The 15116-nt window shown below is 36.3% G+C and overlaps 1 protein-coding gene across 1 annotated transcript in view; it reads right to left on the bottom strand.

Annotated features, from left to right (window-relative positions):
• The window catches only part of SCCPDH (saccharopine dehydrogenase (putative)), a 29982-nt gene that overhangs the window by 13740 nt on the left and 1126 nt on the right, over positions 1 to 15116 (bottom strand). The window contains exons 2-5 of the mRNA XM_020915253.2: positions 13267 to 13379; positions 7824 to 7904; positions 5574 to 5703; positions 3285 to 3334 (exon numbers count right to left, since the gene is read on the bottom strand). Coding sequence (XP_020770912.2) covers positions 3285 to 3334; positions 5574 to 5703; positions 7824 to 7904; positions 13267 to 13379 — 374 coding nt within the window. The remainder of the gene's footprint in view (positions 1 to 3284; positions 3335 to 5573; positions 5704 to 7823; positions 7905 to 13266; positions 13380 to 15116) is intronic.

Below are 15116 nucleotides of genomic sequence, written 5' to 3'. Positions count from 1 at the left end.
CATCAAATTGAAGAACCTTTAGCAGGACTGACAGAGAAACAGAGAGAGAGGGGGAGGGGGCTCAAATTGCTAAAATCAGGAATGAAAGAAGTGGCATTACCAATCTTACAGAAAGAAAAAGGAGTATAAGGAAATACTATGAACAGTTGTATGCCAAACAAATTATATAACCTAGATGAAATGAACAAATTCTCAAAAAGACACAGTTATGGATCAAGTTGTGTCCTTGCCCCAGATTTCTATGTTGAAGGCCTAACTCCCAGCACCTCAGAATGTACCTTATTTGGAAATAGGTTGTTGCAGGTTTAACTAGTTGAGGGCATGCTGGAGGAAGTGGACCCCCAACCCAAAATTACTGATGTCCTTATACAAAGGAGAAATCTGGACACGCACACACATTATGTGACGATGAAAAAGAGGTCTGAGTGATGCATCAACAAACAAAGGAACACCAAAGAGCACCAGCAAACACCCAAAGCTAGGAGAAAGCATAGAGCTCCCTCACAGTCCTCAAAAGAAACCAACCCCGCCAACATCTTGATCATGGACTTCTAGCCTTCTATCTAGATCTAGACTGCTAGCTAGATCCAGACTGTTAGCTAGATATAGACTTCTGGCCTTAAACACTGTTTCCCTTGTTTAATCCAGTTTGTGGTACTTTATTATGGCAGTCCTAGGGAACTAAACCAGACACAAACTATCAAAACTGACTTAGGAGTATATAGAAAATCCTAAAAACCTGTAAGAAGTGAAGAGACTGAATTCTTGTTATCTCTTCACTGATTTCTAGTATATAATTTCTAGAATATAATCATATTATAGCCTGAAACACACTAAAACAACAACTGGCACACTATTTCTGTAAAAGGTCAAACTAAGTATTTTGGGGTGTGTAGGCCAAATATGGTCTCTGTTACACATTCTTCTTTGTTTTCCATTACAGCTCTTTAACTATATTAGAATTACTCTTAGCTTGCAGCCACATAAGAGCAGGCTGTGGGCTGACACCTGCACTGGAGCTGCACTATCCAGTATGGAAGTCATTATACAGCATATATGGAAAACTGGCATCATCGTGGGAAGATGTACTGGACAGCACTGTCTTAAGAATATGATTTGAATCCTCTGAAATTCTTTGAATCTTGCTTTATGGTCCAATACATTGTCTATGACTCAATTTTTACATAAAGTAATAAAGCTTAAGGGGAAAAGTAGAAGAAGGAGCAGGAGGAGACCAATCCTGGGTCAAGGGATGCATAGAATCAAGGGAGTTATTTTTGTCCATCCTTGGAAAATTAAGGCTCCATATTTTGCTTTAAGGGGAATGAGAAGGCGCTGCATTGATTTTGATGTTTTCAAATCTTTGGTCTGGATCAAGCTCCAACTTTGAGTCCTTTTAATAACAGGACTTAACAATATTTATTGAGTGATTACTAAATGTCAACCACTGTTCTGATTTATATTCACTGACTAATTTAATCCTCAAAATAATTATATGAAGGAGACAGTATTATCATTTTGTATTATAGATCATCTCCTGCTGCTCTTTCAAAAGAAGTCTTTTTTTTTTTTAGCTCTACTTATTTTCTCATTATCTCCCTGTAGTGGACATCTGTTTTTGTCAGTTCTACACTGTTCCCCTGCAGGAAATTTTAAATTCTGCTACCCTGTCTTCTGCTTACAAAACTCTGTTTCCTATTTGGAATTTGTTCCATGATGTTCAGAAGGGCTTGTTCCTACGATCCCCCTCCAGAGGCCCATGACCCAGGCAGGCCTGGGCTATCTGAGTACTCCATTATACCCCATGTCTCACTGTTTGGCTCAAGAATGACCAAATAAACCAATACCTGAGTAATCTTCCCTAATTTTGCATATTCAAACTCTGCCAGCTGTTCCTGGGAGATCATGAACCTTAAGTACAATGTGTATCTGAGGCCGCCAGCACTTCCCCACCATTGAGAGAGCCTCCACTGAGGAACACAGAATCTCTGAAGAGACGCCAAGAGGACAAGGGGAAAAAATGAGTTCTAATAACATCAGAACATCCAGATCCAGCCATGCTGTTTACCTGCAGACATTCGGTTACAAGAGTCAATAAGCTCCTTTCTGTTTTGTTTAAACCAGGCTGAGTTGGCTTTCGATAACTCATGTTCCCCAGAGTTCCAAGCACATCTTTCATTCTCATTTCTGTGCTTCTATTTTAGGTTGCTGCCTCTCACCTTCCAAATGCTATTCACTTTTCAAGGTTCAACTTAATAAGGCCTTCATGAGGCACTCTCAAATTATTCAGTCCTACTATCACTTCCCTTCCCTCTGATACTCTAGCAGATATTATTTGTAACACAAATTTTAGCATGTTTTACAGAGTTCTTTGTGTTCACCAATCTGAACCCATAATTCAAAGGAAAAGACTCATTACTTAAAACGTGCTCCACACCATCCCACAGTTACATCTTGACGAAACTATTTCCTCTCCCTTATCTACATCTCCTCAGCACCAATCTTTAAAATTCAGTCCATATCCCAGCTTCTCCAAAAACTCCATGATTTCTGGCCTCCTAGGAAGATGTAGTCCCCAGTCTCAGAATCCTACAGTATTTCACCTGACCTCTTTAATAATAATTCTTGTCTCCTGCTAGTTTAAGTTATTACCTCTTTAAGGATTTGCATGTTGTTCATTGATATGTCACACTATCTTGCACTATTACATATACTTGCATTACACAATACCTAAAATACTATTTTTTTTAAAAGAGAACAAATACTTATGAAGCCTCAAGTATAGACACAGAATTGGGTTACACACTATTGGCAATAAAAGTACTACCACAAAACATGGTCCTATCCATAAAATGCAATTATCTTATGTTCCCAAATAGACCATAAATTCAGTAAGATTACATTTACATCATATATTTCCTGTATGGCCACAAGAGCATCCAACTCCAAGTTAGGCACATAATAAAAACGCACTGATCTGCAGTAAGGTGATAATTTTCTAGGGTGACACCATTTCACCACATAACAATGAGAAATGCTTAGTGTTAGGATAAAGGTAGCTGATTCTAATATAATGAATTGGGCAATTGTTTTAAAATAAATTCTAAGTCAAAATAATTCTCAGCAATCTTTAATTTTTAAAATTAAACCTAGTGACTTTCATGCACTAAAATTTACAACTATATATACAATTTAATTAATTTAAACCTTTTTAACAGGCAAGTATCATTTCCAAAATGTTTTTTCATATTAACTTAGAAGACATGTGACAAACAAAAACTAACCTCAGGTCCTGAATGTATGGTCAGGAAACTTTCCACAGCAGTTAGTGTACCTAAAAGAGGGGGGAAATGGTAAAAGTAAAAATCAAATAAAAATCTACTAACCCAGGACAAATAATAATAAGCTATTCCTATTCATTTAGGAAACATTTTTATTAAGCTTATAACTGACATAATCAGGAAAATCTGTGCTATAACAGTATTATTAGGTTACTGTAAACAGATTTAAGGAGCAGCTAAAGCCAGATAAATTATTTTAAAAAAGTACTTTAACATAAACTAACTGCTGGTACTGACAAAATGTTTTCCAGCAGTCAAACTGCCACTGCAAAAAATCTTTTCCAATAAGGCAACAATTTAGCTCATTCATTCTGGCAGCCCATCAGTTCTCAAAACTACACCTATGGGAATTATTCTATCTTCCAATATGAAAGCTTTCAAGAAGACTCATTAGTAGTGACTTATAATAAATGTACAAAAACCCTACCAAAGTGGGCCTTTGTGATGGCTTATTAAATACTTAAAGTAAGGCTGTTTAATTGAAATAAAAATGTAGAGAGTAAAAATAAAAGTAGAAAACCAAGGCCAGAAAAAAAGGGGAGAAATCAATTATATTAACCATGAGAACTAATATATATGTAGAGTGGTTAAGAATTTAATTAGTCTTTGAGCTTATTGAGAGCAGTAAGACAAAAGAAAAACATAATGGGCTAGCTAATTCTTAAAATGTGATAAAACGAAATACATCCATTTCTTAAGAGACAGTATTCCCAGTTTTAATTCCAAGAAAAAATTAAAGCATGAGGCCTTAGAAAGCTGACAGTGAGTAAGGTGATGAATAACTATGTCATCTACAAAGATGTTAACACCAGAGAAGAACTAAAGCCACATGAACACCTTTCTTAACACAATGAATGTCACAAAGCAGCAGCCAACAATGAAACACTAGAATCATTCCTAATAAAGAGAAGGGCATGAATTGAATAACTTTAAAATATCTGTCAAAACCAAAAATAGATCATTAAATTCTAGGTCATTGGAGAGGATTCTGAGAGTTGTTATGAGAATGTGGCCAAAAAAAAAAAAAGAGAGAGAGAATGTGGCCTGAATATATGGCTCTGTGATCTAACCCTATGCACAGGAAGAACATGCACCACCTAATATGTATGTATGTAATAAAATGTGAACCACGTGAATCAACAATTAGCTGGGGTATTTGCTAAAATGCTGACTCCTAGCTTTCAGTATCTGAAAAAAAGTTTTAAAACAAATCTCAAAGTAGTATTTCTCCTTTAAAAGTAAAAAAAAAAAAGGACTTATCCAAAATAACAACTACTAAATATTTAAGAATAACCTCAATGAGAAACGTGTAGGAACATCATGAAAAACAGTCCAAGCTTTTTTAGTAAATGAAGATCTAGTAAGTTTTTTAATAAATGTAAATATACTAGATCCATGGGTTGGAAGACTAAATAAGTATTTTAAAGATGCTCAATTCATGCCCTTTTCTTTAGTAGGAATGGTTCTAGTGTTTCATTATTAAGTATGATGTTAGCTACTGCTTTCTGACATTCATTATGTTAACAAAGTATTCTATTCCTCAATTTCTAAAAATCTAAAATCAGTAAATGGTATGCATGTGCATTACATTTGTGGAGCTTCGTTATCAAAGCTACCTTTCTAACATAAACTGGAACACATTCCATCTTTTTAAGCTCTGGAATGGTTTATACAGAACTGGACTTACAGGCTTTAGATCATTTCCTAAAGGGACATTTTTCTGTATATGTATGACATTAGTAACTTCCATTGTTTTACTACATTAGTAATTTTTTACCATTCTTATTGTCTCCATTTTTATAAATGAGCTAAAAAAAAAGATATCAAAAACTTTGTTCAATACTTCCCAGCTTTGTTCATTAAAAAATTAAAATTTTTCAATTTAGTATGATACTTTAAGATGTAGTAATTCCTAAACAAAGCAAGTTTGAATTTAAAATGCTTGCTAAAAAATTTTTCCACAACTAGATTTCCACAACTATAACCACAACTAGATTTAAAAAATGGAGAATTCCTTCCTTTAGAACACTTATAGTACTATCCATACCTCAAAAACCAATAGTGTCAGTAGCATTTTCTAACATGCAGAGTTACATTAAAACAAAGTATGTGTTTTAATATTACCCACTAATAATTATGTTTCTTTTCCCAAGCAGATTTGAGTTCATCACAATTACCAACATGAAACCACTCTATTTTAAATTCCATTATTGCTTATTGATCAATAATTACCATTCATTTTATTTCTGGTATATATTACTCCCAGATCTGCTGGAATGGAGTCAAAGCCACTGCTTCCAATGATATAAACCCCCTTTTCTGCAGCTTTCTCATGATACTTCCAATACATTAGTTCCAGAAACTAAAGATTCAAGACAAAAGATCTAAATCAGAGGTACATAGAAACATCTAGATCAATATTAAAAAACAAAGCAATTAAAAAGCAAATTTAAATGTAAACAATTTAAAAAACAAAGCAATTAAACTGTGAAAATGCTAACTAAGATGCCTCTGCAGCAAAACATTAACTGTGAAAATAGTTGGCACTTATTCAGCAAACATACCTACTCTGTTCCAGGTGAGAGAGATGTTGATCTGAATTAATTCATTTTTTAGAACAATTTTTAAATGTAAAAGTAATTGCTATTATGAAAAATTAATATAAAAATATACAAAGAAAGCCAAACAAAGCTACCCCAAATCACATCTTCCTGATGAACATCATTACAAACACGGATCTGTGCGCATATATAAATAGAAAGATAAGAATGGTCAGAAAGGAGGGGATGCAAGAAGGTAATAACATCTGTTCAAATTCTTTGCCTGTTTTTTAATAATTACTTTTTTAAAACAATTTTAGATTTATAGGGGAAAAAATTGAGTAGTAGAGTGTTCCTAGGCACTCTGCACTCAGCTAACCCTATCATTTCATCTTGCACATTAATGTGTTATAATTTATGAACCAATGTTGATACATTATAACTAACTGAAGTCTATACTTTGTTCAGGTTTCCTTTGCTTTTACCTAATGTCCTTCTTCCATCCAGGATCCCATTCAAGATACTGTTCTACATTTAGTCATCATGTCTTCTTAGGCTCCTCTGGCTGTGATGGTTTTTCAGAATTTTCTAGCTTTTTATGACCTTTACAGTACTGTCCAGGTACTTGGTAGAATGCCCCTCTACTGAAATTTATTTCATGATTTTCTCATTATTATAGTGAAGTTATAGGTTTTGGGGAGGAAGATCACAGGGGTAAAGTGCCACTTCATGATGTCATATCAGCAGTACATACTGTCTCACAAATATATGGTTACCAAAGCCAGGGGGAGGGTGGGAGAGAGGGATAAATTAGGAGCATGGGATTAAAAGATACACCACTAATATAAAATAGATAAACAATAAGGATTTACTCTATAGCACAGGAACTATATCCCATAATGGAAAAGGATCTGAAAATACACATAGCTGAAACATTTTGCTATACATCTGAAACTAACACCATATTGTAAATTAACTGTACTTCAATTAAAAGAGTACACACTATCAACATAACTTATCACTGCTGATGTTGACCCTGAGCACCTGGCTGAGCTACTGTTCTCCAGTTTCTCCACTGTAGAGCTTTTCTTTTTCCTTCTCTGTTCTCTACTATACTCCCTGGAAGGAAGCGACTGTGTGCAGCCCACACATAAGAAGGCAGGCGTTGTTTCCCCTCTGAGGGCAGAGATGCTACATGAATTACACGGAATTCTTTCGCACAGGAGATTTGCCTCTTTTCCTCCCTTGCCCTTTTTTTAAACTGAGTTACTTAAATTTGCATTTTCGGTGTACACTCTTTCTGGATCACTATTAGGTTTTGATACCACATTCATAGTACTTTACAAGGTAACTTGGAAGCTTTTCACCATTTTCTTTGTTCTAGAATATTTTAAATAAGAGTCAGTTTTTCTTACATTCATGCTTCTGACTTCTTGCATCAGTCTTGGTAAGTTACACTTTCTCAGCACTTTCCAGTATCACCAACTGGTAAGCTCTAAGCATGTATATACTATACTGGCACATGATGACAGGACTGAGATTATAGGGACATAGCAGGTTATAGTTATAAAGGAATCAGTGTAGCTTTGTTCTTAAAATACTCCACTCCCTGCAGTCAGGCAAACTTCGAGTCCTAGCTTTTCAACTTAATGGTTGTATGAGCAAGTTTTAATTAATTCTGTTTACCACATGCAGTAGTGATATAAATCAACACATACTATACACAAAGGCTTTGAAAGAAATCAGGTTGTTGGGAACAAATTCAGAAAAAATGAAGAGAATACCTCATCACCATGCTTTCCTTCAAGCTTTTAATGAAATACTATCTTTAAAAGGTAGGGAGGAATCCTTTTACCTTCTAAAATATGTCTGCAAAATTGCACCATTTTTCATGTGAACAGAAGTTGTATTATTAATTCTGTTCTCTTTTCATTTTACATACCTGAGGTTCTCCAGAGATGTCAATACAGCTAGTTCCATTTTCAATACATGCTTTTATTACAGGTTCTCCATAAAATCGGTACTGGGAGAATAAAGAAAACCAACAATTTACTCTTACTTGGCAAGCTTAAATGAAGGAATACCACTGAGTTTTGGAGATACAGTCTTGGTTATCAAGAAATCAAATAGTCTAAATAGAAAATGAGAAAATAATATAACTGCAATATACTGACACTCACAATGTAAATAAAGGACTGATGGAATTATCTCTAACTGAAGATAAACTCAGAAGTTTCATAGAATCAGTGACTCATTTGAGTTGAATTCTGAAGAACAGTAAGGATTTGCCAGGAAAAAGAAAATCCAAACAAAAGAAAAATTATAGTAAAAGTGTAAAGAAGAGTGATGCCCAAGATACCTGAAGCACAGAATATGAGAGGGAAGTGTAAAGATGAGTCTGGAGAGAAATACTTGGGTCAGATCAGGAATGACTCTAAGTGCCATGCTATCAAGACTGAACTTTATCTTTTCTGCATTGCTGAGTCCTCCTGGAGGATTTGAAATAGGACAGTGATGAAAAATTTATAGCACAGACATATCACTCTGCCTGTGGCATTAGAAAACAAAACTTATGGCAGGTAAGAAATGAAGGACAAAACTAAGGAAGGGGAAGGATTTACTAAGGGTGAGATACACTTAAGAGAAATTATTTGACTTCCTGATTAGCAGGACATGGAGGCCAAAAACCAGTGGCTATATTAGACAAAATAAAGAAAAATAGGATGAAGAGATTTGGAAGGGATAAGTTTAATATCGGACACAGTAGATAATCTGAGTGATTTTATCTCCCAAACTATTTGTTGCTCAAACTCAAGGAATTAAATGTTTAAAAACTGTACATAATAGTTAATACATCAGAGTCAGTCTCATTTCAAAAGAAGCATAATGAATTTTTCCTTTTGAGAGCAGGGTAGGAGAAGAACAAGCTCCTCTGCTTCTCTCATTCCTCACAGCAAAAGATGGAGAATGGAGATGATCTGCTTCTTCTAGACTTTAAGAAACAGGTAAAGGGACACCTAAAAGACAGGGCACTGCAGGGACTGACCTTTTCAAGCAGGTTACAGGTTCCTCTCTACCTAACTCCACAGCCTCATCTCCACAGCCTTCTCTCCCCCTTCTTAAAAACAGCAAATGACACTGGAATGACAGGACTGGGAAAGTGTGTTTAAGTTCTAGTTCATCCTCTGCCACTAGCCAACACTAAAATTACTGAAGCACTTCACTTCTGAGGCAACACAGCATAGTGGAACAAACAAGGGCTTTCCAGGCACCAAGACCTAAGTTCACATTTTAAATCCATCATCTACTAAATTGTATGAATTTATTTACAAATCACGGGCATGGATTACTATACTAATATACATTTTTAAACATACATAAAAGTCAAAGTCTATTTTCTTCCTGGACTCAATGGATCATCTGAGGTAATATTTACACACATCCATTTGAAACTCATTTAGTGACTTCCTTGGCCTCCTGATTATTTTACCCCCAAATATCTCAAGCTACCAGTAGTCTACTTGTGTCAGAATCACCTGGGCCCTCGTTAAGCCTGCTGGTTATTCAGTCCCCCGCCAATGCCCTCCAGTAAGAAGTGTTGTGGGTTAGACTCCGGGAACCATCATTATAAATAAGCCTCACTGATGACTCCAATGTACATTAGAGGTAGAGAATTGCCTCCCTAGACATTGTCCCCAGAAAATCTCACCTACTCTCTGGATTTTAATTAAAATATGTATGCTGATGACTTTCAACTCCTATCTTCAGAGCTGCTCACTGATGAGGCTGCTTCATCTGCAGCTTCTGTCATAAAATTCAGGATCCACAAAAGCACAGAACATGTGGCAAAACTAATTTCTCTTAGGCTTCATTTTCCTTCCTCTATTTCCTCTTCATCTTGATTTCATCACTTATTTACAGAAAATAATTCCATTATAATTCCATTACATATTTCCCGTCTTAACTTAAAAATATCTAGCATACACCTCAGTTTCAATATATCCAAAATCAGATTCATCATCTATCTCTCAAAAGCAGTTTTCCCCTCTCCACTTCCGAGCGCAGAAGACCATAAAGAATAATGCTTAAAAGTATTCATTCAGTCATTTTCTGTATATTTTGACATACTGCTTGAGATTCATCATCTATCTCTCAAAAGCAGTTTTCCCCTCTCCACTTCCGAGCACAGAAGACCATAAAGAATAATGCTTAAAAGTATTCATTCAGTCATTTTCTGTATATTTTGACATACTGCTTGTTTATAAATGCCTGATTAGTTCTACACATATCATTTAGTTCTCATGAAAGAGACCCTCACAAAGTAGAGAAATGGGTTTTAAAAAATACCTTCAAAGAAACAAATTATGACACCCAAACTAGCAAACTGCCATCTACCCTGGGAGAATAATCCATATTACAAAGTAAAAACAACCTTCAGAGTGTAGGTTAAGGAGCAGAATGTTTTGGAGGCAAAAAGCTAGAGAAGATTGTAAACCATCCAACTGGAAACATCCAGAAGGTAATTAGATCCACCAGTCTGGAGTTTAAGGGGTAGGTTTTCAGTGGAAATAAGTTAATGTAGGCACCATCAGCATACAGATGGTACTGAAAGCCATGGATTTCTAATCTTTCTATGACCCTAAGAAATTCATTTCACATAGTGACTCCATACACAAATGTTATCTGACATGAAACCTTCATGAACCAATACTTACCTTTATTATGTGCAATTCATCCTGTTTTCTACTTCAGTCTATCAAATTATTTTGTTTTTACTGCCTAGTCTTAAATCCACTGAATTGATTTCACAAGGTTTAAAAAATACTGGCCCAGTTACAATTTCTGTTTAGGGTAACGAAAATGTTCTGGGAATAAAGTGCTGATAGTTCTATGAGACTGTGAATATACTTAATGTTACTAAAGTGCATACTTAAAAATGGTTAAAATGCTAAATTTAATGTTATATGTATTTTACCACAATCATAATCACATTTAAAAATGGTCCAGCAAATGTAAACAGAAAAGAGTTTCTAAGGTGTAAGCTCCAAGGCCTCTGGCATTCACAGGAGGATAAAAAGCTGCGGGGGTGGGGGTGGGTTGGGCGGAACTAGGAAAGGGCAAGAATTTAGAAACTAAATGAAGAAAGGAAAAAGTGATCAACTGGAACAAACGCTGAGTGGTTTGACTAAGGTGAGCAATGAGAACTGACAACTGGATTTGACAGGACAGGGATGTTGGCATAGTAGTTTCATTGAAGGCCTAAGGATAAAAGCCTGACAAGACTAGGGAGAGGAGAAGGTGAGGAAGAGGAGACAATAAATAAAGAGAACTTTTTCAAGGAGTTTTGCTAAAAAAAAGAGGCACAGAAAAATGTGAGTAGTTAGAAGGGTATGTAGAACTAAGGGATGTTTTTCTTTAAATGAGAGATATAATCCCACATTTGTATGTTGAGAGGAATAATCCATCAAGATGGAAAATTTGATGATAACAAGAACACATGTAACTATCAACCTGTAACTATAAAGTCTTTCAATATGGTGCCCAACAGAAGCAGGGGCAGTTTTTCCTTATAAAAGGAGGTAAGGCAAAGTCAAGGCATAATGCAGGTAAGTAGGTAGTATAAATTCTCCCACAGGCAGCGAGAGGAGGAGGGAGAAAGGGAAGGAGAAAGAAAGAAAGACAAAGAAAGGAAGAAAGTTACCAGGTAAGAGTGAGAAAAAAGGAAAAAAGGAATGGGATGTCAAAAGTATGAGAAAAAAGAAGTTATAAAACTGTTGCTTCAGAGAATAGAAGAGAAAATAGCCTAGGGAGATAGAACTGCTGGATGTACTGAGACTGCACATGAGGTTTGTAATCACACATTTTAAGTGGGACCAATCAACATCATGATGCATTTTTTTCTCCAGCCACACTGGGTTACACATGTTCAGGTAAACAGTAAGCAGGGAGCTGGAACAATCAGGGCTCGGGTCTTTCCAGAATATGGGTAGGGAGGGACAAGTTGGTTGAGGATGTGTATAAGACAGTGATTCAAGCCAACAAACCACAGAGCCACATTCTAAGCTAGTTAAGAACAAAATAAATTGAAATAAACAATAGAAATATATTTTATTTTATGACAATCAAAAATTTTCTGGTTTCATTTAACAAAATTATCAACAATTTCCTAAATGCTTTGATAATTAGGACTGCTTCCTCAGATCAGTAAATGTCACCAACATTCACTGTGTTACACAGACCACAAGTATCTCTTTCTCATCCAGGCCAACAGCAGCAGCCAGAGGTTCTCTTGTCAAAATATCTGGGCTCAACCACATCTCTCCCCCTCTAACACTCCTACCCTGTCCGTGGCTTGCTTGCATCAGTCTACTCTTGGTTCCCTACCATCTATTTTTCCTCTCAGAAGCCAAAGAATTTCAAAACTGTAAATCAAATTATGTCAACCTGCTTTCAACCATTCAATAACTCTGTCAAATTCAGAAGAAAATTCCAAACCCCAACCTTGACCTTTCAGACCTAACCACCTAGCTCCTGGATATCTCTCCAATCTAACTCCCCATCTCTCTGCCCTGCTCATGCCCAACTACACTGGCCTCTCTCACATTCCTCCGTCTCTCCAAGAACATGCTCATCTCAGGACCTTTGTATTTGCTCTTCCCTGCAACTCAATACCCTCCAATATACACAGTTTATTCCCTCACTGCATTTAGGTCTCTCTGCAAAGTAATACACACACCGCTTATTCCCTCACTGCATTCAGGTCTCTCTGCAAAGTTCCTTATAGAGACCTTCCCTGACCATCCACCCAATAGAGACTGGTGTGTCAATCGTTTTCTCTCTCTTCCCTGTTGTATTTTTCTTCAAAGCACCTGTCACTTACCCACTATTACAACATTATTTTTCTGTCTCCCCACTGGACTATCAGCTCCATGAGAGATTTTCTGTGTATTTTCTATATATATATTTCAATAAATATTTATTGAATAAATGAATGAGTCCTTTTAAAATATCTTTCTTTGTACATGCATTAACATATACACTGGTACAGCAGTACACAATGCAATTTTAAAAATAAATAAAAAGATTGTGGGTATCTGCTCACTTTTTTAGTTAACGGGTATATAGCACACAAAAAAAGCAATTATAACTGTAGCCACTAAATAAAACAGCAACAGTCCTAGAGTCTAGCATCACTCTCTCTTTCAGGAGACTTTGGTCGTATTCATTTGCTTCTCATGAGAAGTAAAAACTCCTTATAAGGGGTTAAGGTTCTGAATCAATTCTTCTGTCCCTTGCCCTTATGTTTCTCTGGAATACAAAATACCAGACTCTGCTAGAAATGAATAGATTTTTTGTTCTGACACAAAGAAGGGCAGATTACTTACTGGGCCTACACAGTTGAGGACAACTGTTGCCTGTTTAGCCATTTCATCAAGTGAGGCTGGATTAGAGATATCACAAATTATTATTCCAACTTCAGATGGCAGTGTCGGTCTTCCTGAAATAAAGAATAAATCATTTTAGGCAAATCCCAATACAGTATTAGATCTCCTAGATCTTCCTTTCTTAACAACCAGTGATGGCAAATGTACTAAGAGCTAACTCTTCCTCTCAAACAAAAGATAAAACTGTTTTTAACAAGGTAATTTAAAAAAGGGAAAAGACTATGAGGAAAGTGGAGTTAATGCTAAGGGTTAATAAAACGTTGTTGTTGTTGTTGTTTAGTTGCTAAGTTGTGTCTGACTCTTTGCTGCCCCAGGGACTGTAGTCCACCAGGCTCCTCTGTCCATGGGATTTCCCAGGCAAGAATACTTTGCCAGTTCCTTCTCCGGGGGATATTCCAGACTCGGATCGAACCCCTGTCTGCTGCACTGAGGGGATTCTTGACCACTAAGCCACTGGGGAAGCTCCCAATAAAATAATTTATTAATGTTTAAAAGAAAATCTAACATAAGAAATGTGTAAATGCACTGAGGAAACCAGATCTGAAAGAGACACGTGCACCCCAATGTTCATCGCAGCACTGTTTATAATAGCCAGGACATGGAAGCAACCTAGATGCCCATCAGCAGATGGATGGATAAGAAAGCTGTGGTACATATACTGAATGGAATATTACTCAGCCATTAAAAAGAATACATTTGAATCAGTTCTAATGAGGTGGATGAAACTGGAGCCTATTATACAGAGTGAAGTAAGTCAGAAAGAAAAACACCAATACACTATACTAACACATATATATGGAATTTAGAAAGATGGTAACGATAACCCTGTATGCGAGATAGCAAGAGAGACACAGATGTATTGAACAGTCTTTTGGGCTCTGTGGGAGAGGGTGAGGGCGGGATGATATGGGAGAATGACACTGAAACATGTAAATTATCCTATGTGAAACGAATCACCAGTCCAGGTTTGATGCATGATACAGGATGCTCGGGGCTGGTGCACTGGGATGACCCAGAGGGATGGGATGGGAAGGGAGTTGGGAGGGGGGTTCAGGATGTGGAACACATGTACACCCATGGCGGATTCAAGTCAATGTATGGCAAAACCAATACAATATCGTAAAGTAAAAGAAATAAATAATTTAAAAAAAAAGAAATGTGTAAATGACAACTCTATGTAAAATGCCAATTTTACAAGTTTTCAGAAGATGATTTTCCTGACTTCCTCTCCAGGAAGAATTATAAATGCAGTTTCTTATCAACTATTAAATAACTACATATAATAAAATTGAGGTGGAGAGGAGTTAACATTAACATAATGAAACAAAACAGGACTGAAGCGTAAAACACAGTCTAGGGGAAAACATTCAGGTTCATAATAAGGAAATAATTGGAATAAACTGAATCAATAGAGTACGAAGGTTTCATGGGTCAAGGTATATTCCCTGCAGTAACCTGATGTGTGTACTGTAAGTGGCAGTTAACTAGGCTGTATCCGTACCATCTTCTTGAACAAAAAAAAAAAAAAAAAAAAGGAGGAATTTTTTAAAAGGAAATTTTAATAATGAAAGTATTTCTTCTGGAAAAGTAAAGAAAGACCAAAAAGCTCTTTGGAAAAGATTCTGTACTTGGTAGTGGCAGCAGGAGAGCTGCAGAAGAGTCAGCCTACATGGTATCTCCTGTACAAACCACAAACAAAATAGGTTCCAAACTCCCACCATAACAGGGTTCTGTGTAGAATTAGAAGGAAGTGAGATGAAGCTTAAACAGAAGAATGAAGAATATCCAGA

Source organism: Odocoileus virginianus, chromosome 11 (genome assembly GCF_023699985.2).
Source record: "Odocoileus virginianus isolate 20LAN1187 ecotype Illinois chromosome 11, Ovbor_1.2, whole genome shotgun sequence".
Lineage (NCBI taxonomy): Eukaryota > Metazoa > Chordata > Mammalia > Artiodactyla > Cervidae > Odocoileus > Odocoileus virginianus.
This window is presented reverse-complemented; position numbering and strand designations above follow the sequence as displayed.